This window comes from Xenia sp. Carnegie-2017, unplaced genomic scaffold, assembly GCF_021976095.1.
Source record: "Xenia sp. Carnegie-2017 unplaced genomic scaffold, XeniaSp_v1 HiC_scaffold_13, whole genome shotgun sequence".
NCBI classification, from domain to species: Eukaryota; Metazoa; Cnidaria; class Anthozoa; order Malacalcyonacea; family Xeniidae; genus Xenia; species Xenia sp. Carnegie-2017.
The window spans coordinates 5,511,303-5,534,129 of NW_025813436.1; the positions used below are offsets into that span (position 1 = coordinate 5,511,303).

The 22,827-nt window shown below is 34.5% G+C and overlaps 8 protein-coding genes across 8 annotated transcripts; 4 read left to right on the forward strand and 4 right to left on the reverse strand.

Annotated features, from left to right (window-relative positions):
• Positions 1-11: 11 nt before the first annotated feature.
• LOC124448114 (methylmalonyl-CoA epimerase, mitochondrial-like) lies at positions 12-1,293 on the reverse strand. The gene is made up of 7 exons (XM_046999134.1): positions 1,136-1,293; positions 1,001-1,061; positions 883-938; positions 754-813; positions 577-663; positions 435-506; positions 12-347 (listed from the first exon to the last, which is right to left on the reverse strand). The coding sequence occupies exons 1-7, from the start codon at positions 1,202-1,204 to the stop codon at positions 264-266; spliced, it is 489 nt and encodes a 162-aa protein (XP_046855090.1). The 5' UTR covers positions 1,205-1,293; the 3' UTR covers positions 12-263.
• A 100-nt stretch (positions 1,294-1,393) lies between these two features.
• LOC124459471 (histone H1-delta-like) lies at positions 1,394-3,094 on the forward strand. Its single transcript, XM_047008928.1, has 2 exons — positions 1,394-2,105; positions 2,417-3,094. The coding sequence occupies exons 1-2, from the start codon at positions 1,604-1,606 to the stop codon at positions 2,683-2,685; spliced, it is 771 nt and encodes a 256-aa protein (XP_046864884.1). The 5' UTR covers positions 1,394-1,603; the 3' UTR covers positions 2,686-3,094.
• A 1-nt stretch (position 3,095) lies between these two features.
• On the forward strand, positions 3,096-6,861 carry LOC124433287 (cation channel sperm-associated protein 2-like). Its single transcript, XM_046983047.1, has 13 exons — positions 3,096-3,358; positions 3,503-3,667; positions 3,885-3,953; positions 4,054-4,226; positions 4,311-4,421; positions 4,537-4,593; positions 4,753-4,877; positions 5,174-5,346; positions 5,435-5,570; positions 5,689-5,898; positions 6,182-6,492; positions 6,627-6,711; positions 6,783-6,861. The coding sequence occupies exons 1-13, from the start codon at positions 3,175-3,177 to the stop codon at positions 6,859-6,861; spliced, it is 1,878 nt and encodes a 625-aa protein (XP_046839003.1). The 5' UTR covers positions 3,096-3,174.
• A 150-nt stretch (positions 6,862-7,011) lies between these two features.
• LOC124459476 (keratinocyte-associated protein 2-like) lies at positions 7,012-8,302 on the reverse strand. Its single transcript, XM_047008935.1, has 5 exons — positions 8,258-8,302; positions 7,694-7,848; positions 7,495-7,558; positions 7,355-7,421; positions 7,012-7,280 (listed from the first exon to the last, which is right to left on the reverse strand). The coding sequence occupies exons 1-5, from the start codon at positions 8,259-8,261 to the stop codon at positions 7,151-7,153; spliced, it is 420 nt and encodes a 139-aa protein (XP_046864891.1). The 5' UTR covers positions 8,262-8,302; the 3' UTR covers positions 7,012-7,150.
• LOC124459462 (sorting nexin-27-like) lies at positions 7,944-12,946 on the forward strand. The gene is made up of 15 exons (XM_047008919.1): positions 7,944-7,997; positions 8,275-8,716; positions 9,383-9,614; positions 9,717-9,791; positions 9,957-10,074; positions 10,143-10,204; positions 10,282-10,389; positions 10,460-10,538; positions 10,619-10,728; positions 10,798-10,938; positions 11,133-11,282; positions 11,710-11,838; positions 12,043-12,102; positions 12,165-12,239; positions 12,459-12,946. The coding sequence occupies exons 2-15, from the start codon at positions 8,373-8,375 to the stop codon at positions 12,579-12,581; spliced, it is 1,806 nt and encodes a 601-aa protein (XP_046864875.1). The 5' UTR covers positions 7,944-7,997; positions 8,275-8,372; the 3' UTR covers positions 12,582-12,946.
• Positions 12,947-13,104: 158 nt separating this feature from the next.
• On the reverse strand, positions 13,105-15,039 carry LOC124459469 (solute carrier family 25 member 46-like). Its single transcript, XM_047008925.1, has 8 exons — positions 14,811-15,039; positions 14,673-14,715; positions 14,523-14,580; positions 14,365-14,442; positions 14,167-14,273; positions 14,011-14,073; positions 13,879-13,936; positions 13,105-13,760 (listed from the first exon to the last, which is right to left on the reverse strand). Exons 1-8 carry the CDS (start codon positions 14,953-14,955, stop codon positions 13,182-13,184), a joined length of 1,131 nt encoding a protein of 376 aa, XP_046864881.1. The 5' UTR covers positions 14,956-15,039; the 3' UTR covers positions 13,105-13,181.
• Positions 15,040-15,116: 77 nt separating this feature from the next.
• On the forward strand, positions 15,117-20,811 carry LOC124459464 (probable serine incorporator). The gene is made up of 14 exons (XM_047008921.1): positions 15,117-15,222; positions 15,388-15,429; positions 15,588-15,755; positions 16,038-16,204; positions 16,589-16,668; positions 17,342-17,435; positions 17,523-17,566; positions 17,671-17,747; positions 17,840-17,936; positions 18,531-18,626; positions 18,718-18,835; positions 19,546-19,601; positions 19,776-19,908; positions 20,352-20,811. The coding sequence occupies exons 2-14, from the start codon at positions 15,409-15,411 to the stop codon at positions 20,509-20,511; spliced, it is 1,311 nt and encodes a 436-aa protein (XP_046864877.1). The 5' UTR covers positions 15,117-15,222; positions 15,388-15,408; the 3' UTR covers positions 20,512-20,811.
• On the reverse strand, positions 20,640-22,742 carry LOC124459473 (receptor expression-enhancing protein 5-like). Its single transcript, XM_047008931.1, has 5 exons — positions 22,392-22,742; positions 22,224-22,317; positions 21,527-21,665; positions 21,288-21,455; positions 20,640-21,033 (listed from the first exon to the last, which is right to left on the reverse strand). Exons 1-4 carry the CDS (start codon positions 22,732-22,734, stop codon positions 21,321-21,323), a joined length of 711 nt encoding a protein of 236 aa, XP_046864887.1. The 5' UTR covers positions 22,735-22,742; the 3' UTR covers positions 20,640-21,033; positions 21,288-21,320.
• Between the last annotated feature and the right edge of the window lie 85 nt (positions 22,743-22,827).

The window sequence follows — 22,827 nt, forward strand, 5'->3', positions numbered from 1 at the left end:
AAACGAACAAATCGCATTGCAGTTTTAATTCATTACGTCATTCACTAATTAAAGTAAGAACATTTTGCAACTTTTGTTAGGTCGTTACGTGACGTCACAGAAGAAAACGCTAAACAATTGCATTTTTGATATGATTAAAGCAAGAATTTGCTTGCTAGCAATTCACATCTATCTAATCATGTGGCAATTAAAATATTCTTCCAAGCAAAAGAGAGTTTGTTTATAAGTTCTCCAAGTAAATCTATTGAAAGGTAAAATATCCATCATTTGACTTGCTCCAACTCAACCAAAACTCCACCACAATCTTTAGGATGCAAAAACATCACTGGTTTTCCATGAGCTCCTATCTAGAAAAATAGACTAATTAAGCTAAGAATAATTAAGGCTGACAGCAGTGAATAAATATATATTTTCTTAACAAATCTGCCAGGAACCTTTGGCTCTGAGCTAAGCAATCGAATATTCTTGGACTTCAAATCAGCTATAGATTTCTCAATATCATCAACCTACACAAAAAGAAAGTTAAACTTGTAATTGTATAGCAACAAGTTTCGGGTCATGTAGGCAATATTTTACCTCTATACAAATATGATGAATTCCTCCATCAGGCTTGTTTTCAAGAAATCCTGCTATGGGGCTGTGATCTCCAAGAGGATGTAGGAGCTGTAATTTAGGAAAAGACACAAGTTGATACATCATGCTGGTAATAGCGATAATAAGCCTGCGGCTTATTTAGACTAAATAACAGCTTACTTCGATTTTCGTGTTTCCCAGATTTATAAAAATGACTTGAACCCCATGCTCTGGCAATGACTATAAGAGAAACAAAAAAATATTTTTGGCTGAATTCAGAGTTACATTTTCACACAAGATAATTAGTACCTGCTTGTCACTAACTTCTGCTCCAAGTACATCTCTATATAACTTGATGGCATTCTCTAAGATTCAAATGAGACAAAAAGTCAACTCTCTCAATGGAAAATTTTCCAAATTCATTTACCTAAGTTGTTTACAGCAATTGCTACATGATTTAATTTTCCCAATTTCCATGTGTTCAAGTCCTAAGTCATCAAATGATCAATTTAAAAACATCAATAAGTACTTTACAAAGGTAAAACAATAAAAAACTAAATACCCTCCTAAAACTGTTTAAAGCAACAAGAGATCTTGTTAGCCTAAAAGGTTTGAAACACGCTAAGGCCATTTATGCCGCTTTACCAATAACGAGTTGAATTCAATTCGAGTAATAACAAAAACCCTATCTTTATTCTTCTTCCTGTTGAGTGTTTTTGCGCATGCGTACTTCCCCTTCATAAAGTACAATAGACAATACCGTTGTGGTCAAGAAATTAAGTCTGGACCACTGGCACCACTAGTCTGGAGTGCACCTCAATGACTCAAAGTCCCTATGGGCACTCTGGGTTTCGGAACGACAAAAGCACTTATTTTATTTGAAAGCAATTAATTTTTGTTGCATTTGCATAAATTCGTTCAAATAACTTGTTGAGGAGCTTTATAAAAGAAAGACTCACACTCTCTTCCCCAACTACAGCCATAGTAGACGTATTGTATAATCGCTACTTTCATTCTATTTTCATTAACCATGGCATTCTCACCCGATCATTCGGAAAACAATTCAACATCAGACCATGAATCTGAAAGTGACTTGCCAGTATTTGATGTGCAAAAACTCGTGGACGAGCAAAAGAAAGTCCTTTTTCCTAAGCGAAGAACCTCATTGGAAAAATTTACAAAGACTCGAAAGCAATACAGCGAGTTGATCGAGATTGCCTTGTTTCAGTTAAATGAAGTGCGATCTGGCTCTTCGAGACAGGCTATAGTCAAGTACATACTATCTAATCATAACGTCGGCAACAATCCGGAACGATATATCCGTCAAGCTCTAGTCAAACTCGTGGAACACAATCGAATAGAACGTAAAACCGGTGTAGGAGCTACAGGCAGATTTACTTTGTCGAAGCACGTCCGTGAAGCTATGCGCAAAGGTCAAAAAACAGCGTCCAAGCAAAAGAAAACTAAACCAAAAGTTTCTGCCAAGATAGACGAAAAGACCGCCAAAACAAGGGTTAAGACCAATGTTAAAGGTATGGGAAACAATTTGCATTGTGTAAATTATACCTTTAGCATTATGTATAGCCTTTAGCATTACATAAAGCTATTTTGATTGTCGTTATGCATATTTTGGATAAGAAAATAATAACAATACTGTACAATACTGTACTTTTGACTCTGAAGATGACTACCGCTAAGGTTGTCGAAACGTCAGTCAACAATAACAAAAACAGTCCTTCTCAGGACTATACCAACCTGGACGATCTACATTTACAAACATGTAAATACTGTACATATATAGTTTCTAGTCATGTTTGACTTTTTCATTTCTCATCTTTTAAAGTTACAAAAAATGCTAAGAGTGTTGCGAATGGCAACGAAGAAAAGAAGAATGAAAAGTTAGCAAGAATGAAGAGAAATCATCTAATGATGATAATAAGGAAAACGAGAAAAGTAAAAGCAGCAGCAATACGAATAAAAAAAGTGGTACAAGATACGCAAGCAAAAGAAAACACAAAAGCCAAAGAAGATAGCGGAACAATAAAAGGAAAAACAAAAATGAAAGGTAAAGCAAAATCAGCAGAAACACATCGAAAAAGAACGAAAACGTAAGGACAAAAGAAGCGGAAGAAAGAAGAACAACGAAAGCAAAAGCCAAACCTATCCCAAAAAATAATAATGTGGTAGATCGTTCCTCAAAAGCAAGAAATACAAAAAATCATGCCAGTAAAAGCACCAAACGTAAAGGGAAAAAATAAAATTCACTCGATGTAAAACTATATTTAGAATAATGCGTATAACTTATGGACATTTATTTTAAACTTATCAACGATTAGTTAAAGAAAGCATTGAAAAATTGTAAGAATTAAATTTGTAAAATACCTTTAGCTCAAATAAATCGCTTAAAAATCACTGTACATAAATAAATTTACAGCAATATACTTCTTGAATAAGTTGAATTATACATGTTCACGATTGCTCACGGACCATTCCGAAAAAACCCCGGTGAGCGTCATATAGCAAACGTTGGTTTACACCAATGGTTTACACTAGCTACTTCAGTGGTTTACACAAAAAATTATTCTTTTGAGAACACAGTAAATGCAAAAAAAGCATTTTTCTGTGAGGAAAGTAAACAAAGACATGGAAAGAACTAAAACAGAAGAATTATCGAAAAGGGGTGAAATATTTCGCTCAAAATTGATCGAGGGCTTTCAACTTTTGGACACGTTGACATCAAAGGGAAGCATTGAAACACCGCGATTTTACTCGAATGAAATACAAGGTTTTTTATGGGTTTTGTTTTAATAGCAAATAAATCATTACTTCAAGTGAAATTCCAAGTCTTACTAGAAAAGTATTTTCTCCATGTACCATGTTTGGTTTTGTGAATTTGAACAAAAACATCTGCAAATTTTGTGTGATGTAGATCCAGATATTATGGATAAATTATTAAAGGAATCTCCATTCAGTCTGGTAAAGTTTCAAGTCTATTCAAAAAGAAATGATTTGAAGTTTAATGATCGACGTTTGAATCGCGTGAGAAACAAAAATAAAATTCCTTTTGGTCCTTGGGCTCGAACGGTTACGGAAAGTATGAACTTCACCGGCTTTTAATACAGAAATTTTACGATTATATAAACATTTAATATCCAATAAACATAACTGTTTTCATATCATATATGGTTAGTACATGCATAAAGGTTATAGTGCTATTGCTGCAAATATACCTGCAATAGTAAGGCATAGGTTTCACCTTAATGTTATACTTAGTTTTTTTTATAAAAACTATTTGTTTTGGTTGTTGATAGGTGCCGGAGTACAGAACTTTATCATGTTCTTAATCATAACAAACAGTCTAGCTTTGGGAATACAAGCAGGTATACTTAATAAGAATCATGCATTTCAGCTCACATGATTATGGAGCGCAGGGTAAAATGTTTGCTTGCCAATGAGATAAACTTATCATTTCTGCTGTAGAAATTTCTGACATGACGGGTTCTGTAATCAATTGGATAAAGGTTCTGCTCGAAATTTTTGACTATATCACACTTGTTGTATTTGTCATGGAAATCTTGGTGAAATGGCTAGATGGCTTTTTTATCTTTTGGAAAAATGGTTGGAACGTTTTTGACTTCTTCGTGACTGCCATGGTAACTAATACATGGATATATTCTGCACTTCATATTATGAATGAATGAGATGAATAAGGACCTTTGTTTGCGAACCTTACATAGGCTGTTGTTCCCGAAGTTATCAGTTTGGTAGTGGGCGGAAATTCGTCGTCTTCGATCTCAGTTATTGGTGATAATATGCGCGTTTTTAGGATTTTGAGATCATTGAAAATGGCAAGTGTGTTCTGTTGTGCATCTGTTGCTTCATGTTTAATTACACACAAATGACAAAATTATCTGTCATAAAAATATTGTTACGAAAAGTTTCTATAAAAGATCTCTCTGACAGGTTTCTAGATTTGCTCAACTGCGCATTATCGTACTAACCATCTTCAAGGCATTTAAGGTAGTACATAATGTTTTCACTGAACATATAAAAGTTTTGCAACAGCAACTAAGTTTTTGTCAAATTCCTCATGAACTCGAATATTTCAATGAAAATTTCAATCAACCAATGAGATCATGCTCTCCATCTAAGGCTTTAAAATGTTCATTTCCTTTCCAGTCAATGGCCTTTATTCTGATCTTGCTCTTGCTTTTCATGTATGTCTTTGCTGTGGCCGGAACAATTCTCTTTGATTCCTATGCGAAATCCTCGCGAAACGATCTCAAATATAGGACAAGCTTCAGGTAAGGTAGAAACCGTTTCAAAAGAACGGGCATAAGAAAACGATGGTTCGTAAAATGATAACGGAGCATATTGTTATGTGTGAAGTCTGTATGAAAGTTGGACATGGAAAAAGGTCAGTTGTGAAGTAAGATGATAATTTTTTTGGCAAGAATCTCCTAAAAGAAAAAAAAAACGTTTTCGTGCTTTAAAAAAGACAAGTATGTCGTTAAAAAGGAAATGTCATAATAAAGAGAAAAAGGTAATGCTTGGATGACAAAAGTAACAAGAAGTTAATCAACATTTCTTTCACTTTTAGCACTTTAAAGGACGCGTTCATTACTTTATTTCAATTATTCACATTGGATCATTGGTATGAGATCTTAAATGACATGGTGAAGGCGGTTAATCCAAATGTCGCAAAGATCTACGTCTTGCTGTGGATTTGTGTGGGGGCTTTCGTGTTTCGAAATATCTTTGCAGGCATTATGGGTAGGCAATTGGTTTGTTTCAAAGCTCCAATAAACTCAACTATAGGCAAATTAAAGTATTTTTAACATGTTCAATGATCTCTGCTCAGTTAACAACTTTCAAAACATCCGCAATGAGTTCAATCAACAAATAATGGAGCAAATGGCTGAGAGAGAACGTACCGAATATAGGAATAATTTGGCAGAAGAACTCGATAAACTTGACAAGAGACATAAACATAGCAGGTTGGTAGGAAGAACTTTTTGGGAAATCACATTAAGGTCGTAGTGTGTAATTGAGTATTCATTGCTTGGCGTGTAAAGCCCGGTTTACTTAAATCATTTCTTGTTCACTTTGCTCCAGACGTGTAAGCGAATCAGTTGCAGAAACACAGCAGATGATGGACAGCAAAGAAAACCGCTCCGGCTCTGTAATGAACAAGTTTTTTCGCAAGAAGACAAACGGCGCCCCCCTGAAACCACTGAAAGAAGAACCCCAAAGGAAAGAGGAGGAACCGAAGCACTTACAGCCTAAGTTTGCCACACAATTGCAAGCAAAAATAGCCAAATTAAGGTGCTAAATACTGTCTAGCTGAATATGGGAATCACACAAATGCTATGTACGACTCAATATCGAAAGGAGTAAAAGCATTTCACTCAAAAAATAAGTGCACCATGTCGATTGGACAAGATAATTGATGAAACGTGGTACCTTAGTCGACTAACATCTTTAGAGTATCAAACTATACTGTGAAAATCTTCTTTGATTTTAAATTTTACATTTATCTACGTAGTTTGATTTAACTTCATTATCTATTTTTTCCAAGGAGTTTTAATTGTTTTTATGTTACGTTTAGGTCAAAAGAACGAAATCAACCGGGAACAGCCAAATGCTCTTCTTCTTTTCACGCTTATTTTGCTCGAGACAGAGAAGACACAAGTCAGGATTTGGAGTCTACTTCAGACAAGAATGCCCCCGAGTGGAAGTCTCAGGTCGAAATGAATGTACCAGAGATATTTAAGAGCTACGAAGGAGAGGAGAATATGGATACGATAGCTGATAGCATACCACAAAAAGACACCAAAAACAAATTGAATGAACCTAAAGAGGTGAAAAGAATGGAATCAGACCATGAAAAAGCAAACGATGCCGAAGCAGACTTTTCAGGTGCAGTCACTTAATAAATCATTTAATAAAGTAAATTATAGCAAATTCAGCGTCACTGATTGCCCATAACGTTGGATTTATAAAGATCAAGATTTTAGCAAATGACTCCAATTGACGGATTTGCCCGATTTCAGATTGGCAAAAGATCGTTGAGGCTAACTTGCACAACTTTCAAAAATATCCAGTGGAAACGATGTGGCCTAGGAACGTATTATTCAAGTAGGCATGCTAAAAAACATCTTGAACAGTTTTTAAAACAATAAAAACAAAACATCTTCTCGTATTTTTAGGTATTTTCAAGTGATGGAGCAACTTCAGGAGAATCTTGTGGAAAGAAAACAGTTGAACAAATTGTTAGGTATAAGTTGAAAAAAATTGGTATTCGTTAGTGTTACACTATATCGTAATTAATCGTTGGTGCACTTTTCCACACCATGTAGTCGATGCGTTATTAAAACTACAAGACACTGAAAACGTCATACATGAAGATGCTAAGCAAGAAAAATTACTACACAAAGCTTAATATCATCCTTGCTCGATGGGTGTCAGTTTTATTTAATATCTCCATTTATAATTCAAAAACATTGTTTTCTCATCAAGTTAAAGAGAGAACTTTAATTCCTGCTGCATGTTTATAAAAACCACAAAGTTTCATTGTTTATTTTAACGACAATAAGTTACTGACGCTTTTTCCTTTTGCAGGTGTTTGAATAGGCTTTATGTCTGGACCATATTTCACATTTGAAAGTCTTGACATGTAATACAAAGCAATACTTGAGAAAATAAAGCTAGGGAAGAAAAAAAAATGAAATTCAAACATAAATCCAGAAAATAGGATCAAAGTGTTGTGAATATGACTAACCATGTTGTCACACACACTCTGTGCACTAAACCAGATACCATTACTGATGCCATCAAACAAAACGCAACTAGAAATGTAGAAGAAGAGTATGCTCAGATGAAAGTTGATAAAACACCAATTTTCGAAATAATGATACTCACTTTCAGGCACCAATTTAGTCTGGAAGTTCTTTCCAAATGTCATGTGTTCAAAATTCCCAACAGTCTTGTGATTTAGTTAAGTTATAAGTTGAAAAATGCTAAAACTAGGAAATGCAGCTCATAGCTAAACATTGTTCTACAACTATTTACAACAATAATACAAAATGACCTTGGGATGAAAAAAGATTTAAAAGGATACTGTCAAAAGAAATATAAAGAATTGTGACCCCAGAAAACCACCAAGAATGGTCATCCATTCTTTTGAGGCAAGCTGTGTTTTGAAGGCCATCATTGCAGCAAAAGTTAGAGTAGCTAATGTTGCAGAGAATACACACGATGTTGATGTTGGCAGAGCTGATGAAAAATAGCAAAATGGAAAATGATCAGCGGATTTTGAAGACAAGCATATGTCAAGTCAAGCAGCCATGACACAATAAATGTGGTGCTCAATCAATCTTGACGTATCATGTTGAACTGATGTAGAGGTGCATATTATTTTGCAGGTCAGGATAAAATAATTTTTACAATCATTTATTATTTTCACAAACAGACTTCACCTTGATAATTTTTCATATCATATTTAATTTCACTATTCACCAACTGTATTAAAACGGACAGATACGTATATTGGAATTGAACCTATTGCATTTTGTCACAATGTATAAGTAGATAAATGACTATGAAACATAGCTTATTTGGTACCGTATCTATTCCGGAAAATCTGTTCACACACATATTTTCAAAATAATAAAACTTTACTCACCCATGTTTATACTCTAGACAAAGGACAACTCAGCAATGTGAATACAAGGGATGTGTAAGTACATTAAACGTCCTAGTTGGTGAAAGGTACACGTACGAGTACACTTAGGAGCAAAATGGTACAAGAGAAACGTGAAAATTGGTTGCGAAGGAGGAGCTTCGTAATTTGTACAAATTTTGATCGTAATTTTGATTCGATTGCAATGGCGGATGATGCGGATGTTGAAAGTAAGGCAAATGGCAAGCAAGAACAGCCAGAATACTATAAGCCACGTTTGGTACATTTGCGGAAAAGTGAACGTGGCTTTGGTTTTAATGTACGTGGTCAGGTTTCTGAGGGAGGACAGCTACGGCCCATCAATGGTGAGCTTTATGCTCCCTTACAACATATAAGTGCAGTTTTACCTGATGGACCGGCCGATGTGGGCGGATTAATCATCGGCGATCGTATTTTACAAGTGTAAGTGATCATAGGACTTTAATAGGAAACCGTGGAATTTAGAAAAAAATAGTTGCAATTATTGTGAATATATTTTTCGATTTGTCTTATATCATTTTGATTTTACAAACTCGTAGTTACTTTCTTTCCCATTGCTTACGAACTTTCAAGTTGAAGCTACGTACTTTTCGACTTGTTGCTTGCCAATTGGTGTGAAAATAGCATCATGAAAGTTACTGTTGTGTCAAAATGAAATAATTGCATTTTCTCTCCTCAACTAGCATTGTGTCAATGTCATTACAATATTTAGAACGCATGATTCTATGATATTTAACATGCCTAAATATGTAGCATTAGGGTTTTGACATTTGTGGAGTGTGATATATAGATATCCAACACTTCACTAAATTACAGAGTTGGCAATAAATTGCAGAGTAGAAATTCCTTGTAAAATTCTGAAAAGAACTTCTACATTAATTATAAACTGATGAGAGTAAGCTACAGGTTATGTTGTACTTGATCCAGGGATAAGAAAAGCCAACTAGTTGTGCATCCATATTTGAGATGCTATATTTTCTAGAGGGATGCCAAATTCTAAAACCCTGCTATCCATGTGGATACTTGATAAAAAATTCAAATTTCTGACCCTAGTAACATTGTGTCAAACATTAATTTCTTTTTTTCAAGCAATGATGAAAATGTTGAGGGAGCCACTCACAAGCATGTTGTGGAACTGATCAAATCAGGAGGAACCAACCTTTCACTGGTTGTTCTATCTTTACCCCCCAGTGAAGTGAGAAAGTTAGATCCTTCAGAGGACATTGTGGCACCGGAGTACCATGATTATTCTGATAAGAAACAAATTTATATCACTATACCTGAAATACGGCAGATTGAATCTGGACATGAGAAATATGTAGTAAGCTTGATCACTTGTTTGTGTGTTTAATTTGATTGCTATCTGTGTTTTGCCATGACATTTTGAAAAATTTTTCTTCTAATGGTGTATTTTTATCACCAGGTGTACAATATCTATGCTAATGACAGACACATTTGCTCAAGGCGTTACAAAGAATTTGCCAATTTACACAATGAGGTAAGTCAATCAGATAACTTGAAAGTTAGCAACATGCATCTTTGAGTCTGTGATCAAAATGTTTATTTAAATGTTAACATTGAATACATAGTTATGAAATACCAACAGACGCAATCAGGGTTGCAAATTTTTTTTATCATCAACAATAATATATCTTTGTATTAGTTAAAGAAACAATTTCAAGACTATGAATTTCCCAAATTTCCCGGAAAATGGCCTTTTCAACTATCAGAACAGCAACTTGAAAATCGAAGAAAAACCTTGGAATTGTATTTAGAGCAAGGTAAATGATCTCATAGATTGTATATTGATGAGCATTTAAGTTTGACTTTGACATTTTGTTTCCTAAAGTTGCATCTGTAAGGATTATACATGATTTTGAACCTATGGTGGAGTTTTTGAAATCGTCTCAGGTACATGCATTGCTTGAATGTGATTTTATTTGTGACTTTCATGTTGGACATGATGTTATTGTCATTTCATTGTGTAGGAAGTAATATCAAACAACACGGAGATAGAACTTAAGATTCTTCTTCCTGATCAAACTGAAAGACGTGTGAAAGTGGAGAAAAGCCTCAAAACGCCAGAAGTTTGCAGGGTTCGTTGATATAACTAAAAACTGATAGCTGTTTCGTATTTTTCTCCTATTTACTTTGCTTGTTTTCTAGGCGTTTTTACAGAAGATTGGTTTGGAAAAGACTCACTTTAAGTACTTTGCACTATTTGAAGTTGTTGGACAAAAGTTTGGTTAGTTTTCGTCAGATCTCAAGTTGACAGAGGATACTATTGCATTCATTTAATTGTAAATCTAACTTGCCCTTTTCTAGAACGAAAACTGAAAAAAAACGAGTTTCCACATGCTCTCTACATCAAGAACTATTCGAGTAAGCTGCCAAGCTGTTTGGCTCTTCGTAAATGGGTATTTTCCCTGCGCAGGGTAGGTTAACTCCTTAATATGAAATATTTGTCGACTGGCGTATGGTTGAATGTGATTTTCTCATTGTAGGAAATTGAAATGGACAACGATAAAGTTGCGTTCAATCTTTTGTACAACCAAGCTGTGGAAGATGTACGAACATTGAAACTCATTCCAGATTCTAAGCGAGAAGAACTTGAAGAATACAGGCGCTCCGGTCAACAATCTAAGGTTTGTGGCTTTGATAAGTACAAGTCTAGGAGACGACAGTGACACGTTTCTAGGGTGAGGGATCCATGCCAGATATTGAACTCCAACCATTAGTCGAACTTAGATTGCAAAACGAATGCCCAGCATACATATGACTTACCAAAAACAATATGTATAAGACCTCTTGAAAAAGAACTTTGTACCTTTTCTTGCAGTATCTCAAACTGGCACGGTCATTAAAAGATTACTGCAGTGTACGTTTCCCGCATTGTGAATGCGATGCTCGTAAGAACGGCCATGTTATTGTGTCCTTTGACATTGAGAATGTCTTCTTACAAGCCTGTTCGGTGGATGGCGAAATAGAGGTACGTATGCTTCGTTCAATTTTATGAATCGAATTTATATGTACTTTTGAAAATGTCGTGGATATGTTTGGATTTCCGGTTGAGAGTGGAATTTGTTAGGTTTTGTTTTTTGAGTTACAAGTTTGGTGTTATCACTTTTATATACTTCCTACAATAAAGACAAAAGTTAACAGCCTTAGCAATTCCACCCTTAATTGGCATTATGCATATTAAAACATAATGCAAGCAGTACCAAGATAACTAGAAAATGAACCGAACCTATAATCACAAATAAATTAAAGTCACAGGAAAAGAGATTTTGACAAAAGCGTTTGCATTGTTGTGATTGATTACGGTTTTATACATATAGACCTTATTACTATTGCTTCCTGGTCAATGGTCATATGTTGAGAAGTTTTTATCTGAAAAGAACTCTCAATCTTTGCAGGATCTTACACATACCTTTGCTTACGAGGATTTCTTAAGTTGGGGCAAGGATGAAGAAGGAAGGGCATTTTATTTTGAGTATTCGCGGCCCAACAAAAAACCAAGAGTTGTTCGAATTTATTCACCATATGTAAGTATGAAGCATCTCTTACGTATTTAAGCAACTTATTTGATTTGGAATAGAATTTTTACTTATTTTGTCACCTGCGGAACTTTTCCATAATAATTGGTGAAATTTGTTCTTGTCTCTCTAGCAGTAGGTATACCTCAAAGTCTTATTAAGTATTATGGGGAAGATATTTAAATGAGAAGGCTGACAAATGTCTTTTTTTAGTTCAAATACATGCATGAATGCGCAAAACGGGTATTGGAAGAACGCAAATGGAATAAAGAGGTATTTGTTCAGCAAATGGAGTTCAGTCGATTTTTATCTGATTATATTCTGTTTTGCATTAGTTGGAGCCTTCGAGCATAGCAAATGATCATACAGACAACACTGAAACATTTCCATCAACTAAAGAGTCTGTAGACGTAAGTAGTACATGTAAAGTGAGCTTAGAGTGATGATTGTCATATTTCTAATTTCTCCTTTACCTTAAATGATGGGTAATTGAAAACATTTTTAAGTACAAGTTTATTACTTCAAATTATGCTAGAATTTTAAACATCACTTAAAGCTAGGTGGGTTTTGTACTGAGTATCCAAAATCATTACCCCTTATGACCTGCTGGAATTTTTCATTTAATGAAGAGTCCACCTGAAGAGTCAAGAAAAGAAACTGCAGACAGACCAAGTAAAAGAACAGCAAAAGTTCGAAAGACTCCCAAAGTTAAGCTGGATGATGTGTCCAATATCAATAATGATGATTTGTGATTGCAATCAGGCAGTGTATTTCATAATTTATGCAAAAAAGACTGTGATTCATCAACATGTCTGAACTATGCACTACCTACATATATACACTTTTGCAATTGCTCGTTTGTAAATTTAAAGATATATTTAGAGCAACTGTCCTATTGAATCATTTACATTTTGTAGACTTATTTATTTGAATTTCAATGATTGTGTCATTCGATTTTCCTATTTGCTAACAAAAAATGTACTTTGCAGATGCTGGCATATATATGTAGAAATACATATTGAACTGTACCTATTATCTTTATGAAATGAAAATCATATTCATGTAGTTCAACAAATATATGTTATGATTGATTGAAGCATCCTTCAATTTCAACAAATACATGTTACAATCAAATGATGCATCCATCTTTACATTGGCATATAATTTCATTGATTTCAATGGTCAATCACATGTTAAAGGTTTATCCACTTGCAGATGTTTTGAGTCGAAAGTGGTTTTGGATCATACATCTAACTATATATATGACACTTCTAGTTGAAGGTGAGCATATTTTATTACATTTCAATATATATAACATAAATACTCTAACCTCGTTAGAGGCTATCATGACATCATTGAACATCCCCAAAGTCCTGAGATATTGTTTTGTACACTTTTCTTGTAAAGCGCAAAACAAGTAATTGTACAATGTATTGTAGCATAAGAGCACCAAATCCCTTATAAAAACCTGTAATACCCTCCTCTTCATGGATGCATGAAAAACAATCAAAGAACCCCTCGTAATTAGTACAAAGTGACACAACAGCATAACCATTATCAGTGTCATCAATCATTGTGCGTGTGCCCTGCAGGTGAAGGCGATATATGACAGTTTCTATGGGATATAGTAGAACTTCTGTGAGAACTGTGCTCGTTAAACTTGCCATAAGCTCAGGGAAATAAGATCCAATCATTGATTGTTCTGGAGAGTTTTCACTGCTTGTGTTCTTTCTTTGTTGCATTAGGATGACCTGCTGTAAACAACTAGTAATGATGTATTGCAATATACCATGTAGCAATGTAGGTGAGACCAGTGACCAAAGAGGTAAAAGACGGCCATGACCTTTTGAGGAATTTTCCCAGCTAATCACACGGATTATACCTTCCTTGACAAAGGTGAATGGACTACGATTCATCTGTATCTGTTCTGTCTTTAAAATTAAATTGAAAATCATAGGAATTATATTTTAACATTACTGGACTTAATTGGTTTCAAGATTAAGATTGTGTTTGACAAAATTATTGAGGCATTTCCTATTTGTCACTTACTTCAACTGTTTCTGCAATACTTGCTGTATAAAATGGTAAAGTTAACACAATACTCATGCTATAATTCAAAGAGAAAGTCAAGGATTAGTAAGATATCATGGTTAAATAATCCAATAAATTCCCACTACAAACCTCTTCCCAAGGACATGTCCAAACAGTTTAGACAGTGTTGCAGATTCACTATGTGTAACCTCTCTAAAGCAAATAACTTGATTTAATATTATTTTTCCTCTTACTTAACTGAGCATACTAAACATATGTCATAAGCAAAAGCTGTAGAAGTCATACTGAGGTAACTGTTCACTTGTTGCTTCACTGATTAAGAATTCAGCAATGACATTTATTCCCCTCACTGCCAACTTGCTTCCCTGCCCTTTCCAAAATGTACTTAATCCCTAAAGATATAAACATGTCTTATGGTATTTCATCTTTTTGCTCAAATTTGTTTTTGCATCATTTCTTTTTATAATCCTTAGAGCAGTATACCTGTTTACGTCTTATTTGCACCATGATGCGACAGACAGAAAAAGGAGCCAGATGGTAGAAAACAGCTGAACTATTTACCTGCACAACAGAAATCAATGAAATTTTTCAAACTTCAGGTTGTATCAGCTTTGTTTAGTGCAGTTTATCAAAATATTTACCATGCATTGCCTGCGTACAACAACAAATGGATGGGTAAGAAAGTCCTCTATCAATAAACTAAACAATAAGAGTAAACAATAATCTAATTTTAATAAATGAACTGGAAAGTAAATGGCGCAAACTATAAGCCGTGGTAATTCGTAGTGTACCTTGTAACACCAATACCAAAGCCAGCAAGACGCTGCCAGTTTTCTAAAAACAAAAACAATTCGTGACGTGACGTTGAGGGAAAAATCAAGAACGCTCAGCTCGTAAAGGACAAAAAATCTGCTCGGGTTCTCTCTCACCAATGTTTACATTTTCCGCAAGATAGGCCTCGCGCATAGAATGAAGCAACTCTTGTTCAGCTTCAGACGTTGGATTTTGTCGTTTCGCTTCATCAGACTTTTCCGATTCCTCTAATTCAACTCCACGAAAACGTGCATTTACCATCGTTTCAACAAACAAAAGTCAAAGACTTCGAATATTTATTTCCAAATTTACATTTTAATCCGCCATTACACACGCATATATAAGGACATAGCTTGATAATGTGGAATATACTTTGACGTAAACAGATTATGTACACATTGCTCCTTGATGTATCCCAACATCCATAAACTGTTTACATCTTCGCATTTCTCATTATTTCCAGTTTCGAACAGACGGAAAGCCGTGTTTGCCGTATATATTTTACAGTGTTAAGTTTAACTTTTAAAGGTTTGATGTACTTGCTTTAAAATTTGTTGTATGATTTTCATTCAAAATGTTTTCTGAATGTCGTTGGTTGACACTAAAAATATAGTCATGAAACAGTGTTGTTTTTCTTCTTTTGTACTGATGACGTACGGTCATCCGTCATGAATATATACTTTTTCCTTTTAGATCTTTTTTAAGAAAACTTAAATGGGCTGTGTTGTTGGATCAGTAAGTTAAATTTTTGTCAACTCCATTCCAATAATGTTATTTTCTTTATAAGTTTTTCAGTCTGTTTCATCAAACACATTTTATACGTAAAATCGTGCTACACTTATATAATCTGACGTCATTTAATTTTCATACATATTGGATCTTTTTTGTTTTAGCTTGCATGTTGCTGTGGCTCGACAGCAGTCAGCTGCTGTTGTGTATGCTGTCCATCAGTTCGTAGTTCAGTGACAACCCGGATTATGTATACATTCTTCCTACTCTTGGGTGTGATTGTTTCTTCAATTTTTCTCTCGGATGATGTAGCAGACAGCTTAAAAGACAAGGTTTTCCTGCATGCCATTGTAACCATAAGCGTACAGGAGCTGTCATTTCCGGGGGGGGGGCAGTAAATATTTTCCCAACTCTTTTCCCAACAACAAGGTTCCGACATATTTTCACCTGACTAATGTCTAAAATTTGCCAAACTTTTCAATCTTCAAACTTTCTTAAAGGGAAGCTGCCCCCACTGTCCCCTTCCTGTACTCTTATAATTGTAACTGGAGAGTTCACTCTGTTTTTTCATTGAATTATGGTTTCTAATTTTTGACAAAGTAATTTCTTACTAGTTACCATTCTATGATGGATGCAATAGACATGGAAAGTGTGGCGAGATCATGAGTTACCGTTCAGTTTATCGCATTTTTCTTGGTTTTGTATTGTTTCATTTCCTCCTCATGATCATTACATTGGGTGTAAAATCACAGAAGGGAGCCAGAGCAGGAATTCAAAATGGGTATGAAAATAGCCACTAAATAAATCAAGTGTCCATTTTATCCAAAGGCTTTTTGGTTGTAATTCTATGTTTTTGCTATGTTTAGTAGAAAATGCCATTATCATAATGTTGTCTTGGTTTTTTTATGGTAGCTAGCAGAAAATGATTCTTTTTGAAATATCTATGTTTTGTATGAAGTAGATATTGAATAATTAAGCATGCTGTTTCAATTATTTTATTTATAACTTGAATAACTTCATGGACAGGTCAACCCCCCTGGTGGGGATTAATACTGGTCGGTATACAAATGTTGTTTGTTTGTTTGTTTGTTTGATAACTTGAACAACTTCATCTCATTTAATCAAGTACGATATTCACATTGAAAGCTTTGTAATATATTCATAGATATTGGGGAATTAAATTTATTGTCCTCGTTGTTCTTTGTGGTTGGTCATTTTGGGTGGAAAGTAATGAATTTCCAGAAGGTAATGAGCTAAATATTCTAGGAAATATACCAATAGTGTTGCATCCTAAAATTTTGATGCCTAGCTATATTAATCATAAAGTAAATGGTTTGAGCCCGGGAGTATCGTTACATGTTTGTAGATGTAGATCGTCCATGTTAGTATAGTCCTGAGAAGGACTGTTTTTTTGTTGTTGACTGACGTTTCAACAACCTTAGCGGTAGTTATCTATCTTCAGAGTAGCTGTATTTGTTATCTGGTTCTTACGTCATTGTATTGTGTGTATAAAGTAAATGGTTTGAACCCGGGTGTATCGTTACATGTTTGTAGAAGTAGATCGTCCAGGTTAATATAGTTCTGAGAAGGACTGTTTTTGTTCTTGTTGACTGACGTTTGCGTGTTACACACAATACAATGATGTAAGAACCAGATAACAAATGCAGCTAACCTGACGTTTACTTCTCATTTGACTCTAAAGATGACTACCGCTAAGGTTGTTGAAACGTCAGTCAACAACAACAAAAACAGTCCTTCTCAGGTCTATACTAACCTGGACAATCTACATCTACAAACATATATTAATCATATTTTTCTTCTTTGATTTATTAAAATTGAGAAGTCTTTATGTTCTAATGATTGTCATAATTGCTTCTAATGGTCTGATCTAATCAGTTTCTGCTTCTTTTTTTTGTAGCCATGATGTATATTGGTCTAGTTGGAGGATTGCTTTTCATTCTCATTCAGTTGATATTATTGGTGAATTTTGCTCACACGTGGAATGAAATTTGGTTGGAAGCCTTTTTATATCTTGTATTCACCTTTTTTCATATTGTTTTGCTATTTATCCAATTTTGAATTTTTTTTCAATTTAAAAGGACTGACAATGCCGAGGAGACTGGAAACAAAGGATGGCTGGCAGGTAACAAGTGACTAATGACTAATTATATGTTGTCTAGTTACGGCAAGATTTTAATTGCTCAACTTCATTCATTTTTGCTGATATTTTTTAATACATTTATTTAGCCTTGGCAACTTTCATATTTCTGTTTCTTGGTTTAACTTTGACTGGCTTTATCTTGTCCTATGTTTTTTTCACAACTGTAAGTTGTTTATTGGAATATGAAGACCAGTTGGTTTTGCTACGTATAGTAAATAAAACTAGACCAGTTAATATTTCTGTTGTTTTGTTTAGAGCGACAGTTGCACTTTAAACAAGGTCATCATCAGTGTAAACCTCATTCTCTGCGTCTTCATGTTGATTGTTTCAGTCCTTCCAAAAATACAAGAAGGTTAGTAGTGTTATTTATGTGTAAAATGAAGCCTCAAAGACTGTAAATGTTATTGTTTTTGTTTATTTTTTTGATCTGAACCTTTATGACTCAACTGCACTTCTTTTGTAACGAAATGAGTTAAAGTGAAATTATGGGGCTGTGTGTCACCATATCGTAGAAACTACTACAAATAAAGGAGCTTTGCGCAGGTTATATAATAGTGTAGAGTGTGCTACAATTTTGACCGGTAACACTGATCATCATATGGAAGAGCTAGTCTAGCACTTTGAGAGCTTAATGATGTTAACTTAGGCTAGTAACGTGAATGATTTGAACCTGTGTTTGTAGATGAAGATCGTCCAGGATAGTGCTAGACTTGAGAAGGACTATGGCTGCTCTTCTCTGAATTGCTCTAACCAGGACGGTGATCATTTAGAAACATTTAACACAGCGTGGGAGATGTTACAGAAATCAGAATTGCTAATCGTACGAATCAAGTGGAAAAAGAAATTTTTTAAGAGATTTAAGACAATAAAAATGAACAGTGCTAATAGTTTAGCTATATATCACATATTGTGTTCATTGCATGAATTTCACCTTCATTCTGTTTAGTTCAACCAAAATCTGGTCTTCTGCAATCATCTATCATATCTCTTTTTCTTGTCTACATTACTTTAACGTCATTGGCAAACAAGCCATACGATCTTGGTAAGTGTATTTCAAAATTTCCGTTCACAATACCCCTTCCCCCCCCCCTCGCATCTATCTTGGCTACTTGAAAGACGCTTTTTATTCATAGACAAGAATAACAACTCGACCACAACATGCGGCATCGAAGTATCACGGTTAGGTGGCTCGCAAACTACAACAATGGTAGTGGGAATTGTGGTCACATTTGTCATGATCATTTACTCAAGGTATGTCACGTGGGGACATATTTTTTATGTAAATATTAAAAATAATAGTCCAGTCAAAAATTAAACATTTTATTTGCCTATCACACCATTTGGTGTGTGCAGCACCTGAAGAAAGGGAGGGGGCACTTACTTAAAATCGTAAGGTTAGCATATAGCTTCACTATACAGTCAAAGTTATGTGCATTGTGGGTACGATGAAGAATACCAAAGTTGCTGCCACGCATCAAGTTTTTACTCGTTGTAATGGTCCAGGCAATTACTCTCGCTGTTTTTCGACACTTGGTACTTTCTCCAACAAACATATTTTTTGTTTTGATGCACCCATATTAAATGAATCGAGTTTTACATTAATGTACACCATAAAAACTAAATTGACACGTTCTATTTTTTGCTATATTCCATGTATTCATTGACATGTGTTTAGAACTCATTCATCACAGTGAACTTTAACGTAAAGTTGGAAAAAAACAACGATATTTTGATATTTGAATTTAGGACTTTATCATTTGTTCGGACCTTCTAACATCTTTAAGTAGGAAAACCCGTTCTGCAAAAATACAACAAATATATCCACCGAGAGTTAACTCTACGGTGACGTATGAGATTTTATGAACTTCAATTTATTTCCATCCCAAGGTCATACACTTTGTACAACTTCTAAGCGTAGTAAGATTTAATATCTTCTTTAAAGTCGTAATAATTCCCTATAGTTTGAGAACATCAGGGAGCTCAGACAAGTTCACTTCAAACAGTACAACAGCGCCAGGTAAGATCCAATCCCAGAGTAAATATGTTGATCTCAGGTTTTTGTTAAAACTAATAATCATGGTACAGTAGCAAAAAGTGTGTCGTGTTAACTTATTCGCACTTCTGTGTTTATTTTGTATGGACTAACCAATTTTGCAAGTTATGCAAAGTACCAAAATTTTATCATTAATAGTCAATACAGATGAAGAGAAAGGGAAAGTTGTGAATGACGAAGAAGATGAAGTGGTGTACAATTATTCATTCTTTCATTTTGTGTTTCTTATCGCATCGCTGTACATCATGATGGTCATGACAAACTGGGTGGAGTAAGTATTAACAGCTTTGTTTTATCTTGTTAAAGTATGAATTTGCTTCTAAGTATGATCTTGTTGTTTAATCTCTTTATAATTAAGAGATGCTTCTTTATAATTACTTCACTGACTTTTCATAGATTAATATATTAGGTAGTGTAAAGACTGTTTTTGTTCTCTGTTTTTCATTCATTCATCACCATCTATGCTGACACATGCTATCTTAGTTTATATTTTAGAAATTGAAGACTGTTCTTGTCCTCTGTGGTTCATTCATCGTGTGCATTAACATATGTTATCATAGTTCATGGTGTAGATTGTGTAGACTTTTCTTTTCATTTCATTAATCCTCAATAACTCACACTTACATATTAGTCTCTGCAGCTGTTTTTGCAATAATAAAATTGGTTGCTTTTGCAAAATTAAATCTGATTTTCCATGGATTATTTCATATTTAGGCCAGAAAAATCCACAATTGAAAACGTGCAAGGGACATGGGCTGCATTTTGGGTCAAAATTATCACAGGATGGGTTTGTGTGATGTTGTATTTATGGACTCTTGTTGCTCCTATTTGTATGCCTAACCGTGACTTCTCTACATCTTTTCTCAAATCTTAAAATGTCACCTACCTATGTGACTTATCCACTTTGATTATCTGGAATAAACTAAATTGCATGTAAGTTAGATTATAATATGTAGAGTTGTTTAGCTTTTTTGTAGAAGTTGTTGTAAAATTCACAAACTGTCAAGGTCCAGCATGTACTTAGTTTGAAAAAATATTACATTCCCTCAAAAACAACAGTCTGAATGCCACATGGCTAAATTATGAGTTCTTAAAGAATTGGTTGGAAAGATATTTTGCATGCATGGTTAATTAATCACTTATAGATATAATAAAAATGTCAACTACAAGAATACATCAGTTGTCATATTGTCCACTAGAAGAGCTAAACAATCGTACCAAAGACCATCAAAGTCAGTTATGCCAAAATGCTACTCAAAATCGGTGTGCTTTCCTTCCCTGTATCAGTAAGTGTTTGTTTAAGTTTAATTATCTTTTTTATCCTCTTCACCTTCTGGCTTTTCGTGGTCAACTTCATCAGCATGTTTCATGTACTGCTTGATTGTTTCATTCTTGGCTGAAAAAAGAACAAGCCATTTTGATGAAATAACAAGTTTTTAAGCATGTTCCTTTTCCCAAGGTATTGAAATGATCAAGTAAGCAATGTTAAGAAGCAATCCAAGTGAAAATCTTTATATAAACTTAAGCCCCTAGGAAATTAAGAAATATTTAAAGAACACCTAATATCAAGCTGTAATCTAATTGTGATCCTGTTGTGCAATATTTTATTTTACTAATGACTCAAGAGGATAACATGTTAGCAAAACATACCAGTATTCATTGCTTTTTCTGCAGCTGAGCTAACTACACTTTTGTATCTTCCAAGACCTCATCAATTTCACTTTGATATTTCAAAACAAAGGGTTTGATAAACTTGTTATAGATAAAAGCACTGCCATTTCCAGCAAATGGAGCCATACACCACCCAAGAAAAAGGAGCTAAAAGTTGTGAATGTATAAAGAACATTAATACCAAGACAATTGCAACATTGACATGCCATTAGAATTACCTTGGCCAAGAAGTAAAAAGGAAACCAAGAGAAGAAGAAATCTGTGAAATGCTCAATAATTGTGAATACTGCATAAACAATCCAATATATAAGCCATTGTGTATCATCATCCTTTGTAACACTCTCAACTGCTTTGATACTAACAAGAGAAAAAAGTACCACAAAGCCTAGTAACAATTTCATTTAAAGCTGTCTCAAGTTTGTAAAGGCAATTTAGTTTGTTCAAAATAATGTGACAAATTCCAATGGCATCCAAACAAGTGTAGCAAGTTGGATAAAGACGTGGGGATCTGTTAATCAAGGTTGAACAACAACCAAAGTGTACCCCTAATTCAAGGCGTGGGTAACAGAGCTAATAGACTCAACCGAAAGAAAAAAATTATTATATTTTCATGAAAGAGAACATAAATATGTTTTACTAACAAAACGTTGGGCAAAATCCGGTTAGTTTGCAATGAACAGATAGGAAGACCTGTTCAGTATAAATCATTTTACAAAATGAAACTGAAGCTCTAAACTTGGTTATAACATAGATCTAGCAAGAGTATGCACAGCATTTTGCCATTCAGTGGCACTGGTAAAGAAAAAAATAGAAAAAAATTTGAACACAAATAGCAAAGTAGTTCAAAGTTCAATTATTGCAAGTCGAAAGGTTCCCTCCCAAATCGCGTATAATTTCCATAATAATCATTCTTACGAGCAATACGCCGGATAAACTGCACCCAATGCGTTCACAATTAACGCAGCACCATAACCAAAGATGAGGTACAACGCAAACACACCTGAAAAACCTGAAAGTAAAAATAAAAGAAAATTAATTATCCAAACACTTGAGTTAGCGTTTAGGCGTCCGTACGAATACTACCTAAGAACAGGTGAATTCGATTTATTTTGGTTTTTTCTTCAATTTTGGCAAGGACATTGTTGAAAGCGTTGTCCTTTTTCAAAAAATTTTCCAACTGATCTTTGTATTGCTTTATTCTGGCACTCATTTTGGCGAAAGTTTTGCAAGTCACGAGAGGGTAGTTGGGTGGAATGCGAAACGAATCATAACAAATTATCAAGACCCAAGCACATGATGACGTTTTGCTTCTCCAGTCACGTGGTAATATCTTATGTGTCTTATAAATAGTCTTATTTGGCTTAAATGCAGTCTTATTTCTTATTTCCCCAATTGGAGGAATTCTTTCGTTCATTTTTTGAGGCATAAATTATTCTATTTTAGCCTTTTATCTTTTAGGTTGTCCAAATAAAATTTAGACTACTTAGAACCACTGATATGAATACTAATTACATGGACG

Excerpts from the sequence above, each read along its gene's own strand:
- LOC124448114 (XM_046999134.1), bottom strand. The coding sequence starts at position 1,204 with ATGGCCTTAGCGTGTTTCAAACCTTTTAGGCTAACAAGATCTCTTGTT. Across the intron at positions 939-1,000 it reads AATTGCTGTAAACAACTTAG|AGAATGCCATCAAGTTATAT; the intron begins GTAAATGAATTT and ends TTTGAATCTTAG. Across the intron at positions 814-882 it reads CAGAAGTTAGTGACAAGCAG|TCATTGCCAGAGCATGGGGT; the intron begins GTACTAATTATC and ends TTTCTCTTATAG.
- LOC124459471 (XM_047008928.1), top strand. The coding sequence starts at position 1,604 with ATGGCATTCTCACCCGATCATTCGGAAAACAATTCAACATCAGACCAT. Across the intron at positions 2,106-2,416 it reads GGTTAAGACCAATGTTAAAG|TTACAAAAAATGCTAAGAGT; the intron begins GTATGGGAAACA and ends CATCTTTTAAAG.
- LOC124433287 (XM_046983047.1), top strand. The coding sequence starts at position 3,175 with ATGCAAAAAAAGCATTTTTCTGTGAGGAAAGTAAACAAAGACATGGAA. Across the intron at positions 5,899-6,181 it reads GCAAAAATAGCCAAATTAAG|GTCAAAAGAACGAAATCAAC; the intron begins GTGCTAAATACT and ends TGTTACGTTTAG. Across the intron at positions 6,493-6,626 it reads TGCCGAAGCAGACTTTTCAG|ATTGGCAAAAGATCGTTGAG; the intron begins GTGCAGTCACTT and ends GCCCGATTTCAG.
- LOC124459476 (XM_047008935.1), bottom strand. Across the intron at positions 7,422-7,494 it reads GACTAAATTGGTGCCTGAAA|TTGCGTTTTGTTTGATGGCA; the intron begins GTGAGTATCATT and ends CTACATTTCTAG. Across the intron at positions 7,281-7,354 it reads AGAGTGTGTGTGACAACATG|CTTTATTTTCTCAAGTATTG; the intron begins GTTAGTCATATT and ends TTTCTTCCCTAG.
- LOC124459462 (XM_047008919.1), top strand. The coding sequence starts at position 8,373 with ATGGTACAAGAGAAACGTGAAAATTGGTTGCGAAGGAGGAGCTTCGTA. Across the intron at positions 11,283-11,709 it reads CGGTGGATGGCGAAATAGAG|GATCTTACACATACCTTTGC; the intron begins GTACGTATGCTT and ends CAATCTTTGCAG. Across the intron at positions 11,839-12,042 it reads TTCGAATTTATTCACCATAT|TTCAAATACATGCATGAATG; the intron begins GTAAGTATGAAG and ends GTCTTTTTTTAG.
- LOC124459469 (XM_047008925.1), bottom strand. The coding sequence starts at position 14,955 with ATGGTAAATGCACGTTTTCGTGGAGTTGAATTAGAGGAATCGGAAAAG. Across the intron at positions 14,443-14,522 it reads TTGTACGCAGGCAATGCATG|GTAAATAGTTCAGCTGTTTT; the intron begins GTAAATATTTTG and ends TCTGTTGTGCAG. Across the intron at positions 13,937-14,010 it reads GGACATGTCCTTGGGAAGAG|CATGAGTATTGTGTTAACTT; the intron begins GTTTGTAGTGGG and ends TTTGAATTATAG.
- LOC124459464 (XM_047008921.1), top strand. The coding sequence starts at position 15,409 with ATGGGCTGTGTTGTTGGATCA. Across the intron at positions 16,669-17,341 it reads AAGTAATGAATTTCCAGAAG|CCATGATGTATATTGGTCTA; the intron begins GTAATGAGCTAA and ends TTTTTTTTGTAG. Across the intron at positions 17,567-17,670 it reads AAACAAAGGATGGCTGGCAG|CCTTGGCAACTTTCATATTT; the intron begins GTAACAAGTGAC and ends ACATTTATTTAG.
- LOC124459473 (XM_047008931.1), bottom strand. The coding sequence starts at position 22,734 with ATGCCTCAAAAAATGAACGAAAGAATTCCTCCAATTGGGGAAATAAGA. Across the intron at positions 22,318-22,391 it reads TCGAATTCACCTGTTCTTAG|GTTTTTCAGGTGTGTTTGCG; the intron begins GTAGTATTCGTA and ends TTTTACTTTCAG. Across the intron at positions 21,666-22,223 it reads GTTTATCCGGCGTATTGCTC|TATCAAAGCAGTTGAGAGTG; the intron begins GTAAGAATGATT and ends TTCTCTTGTTAG.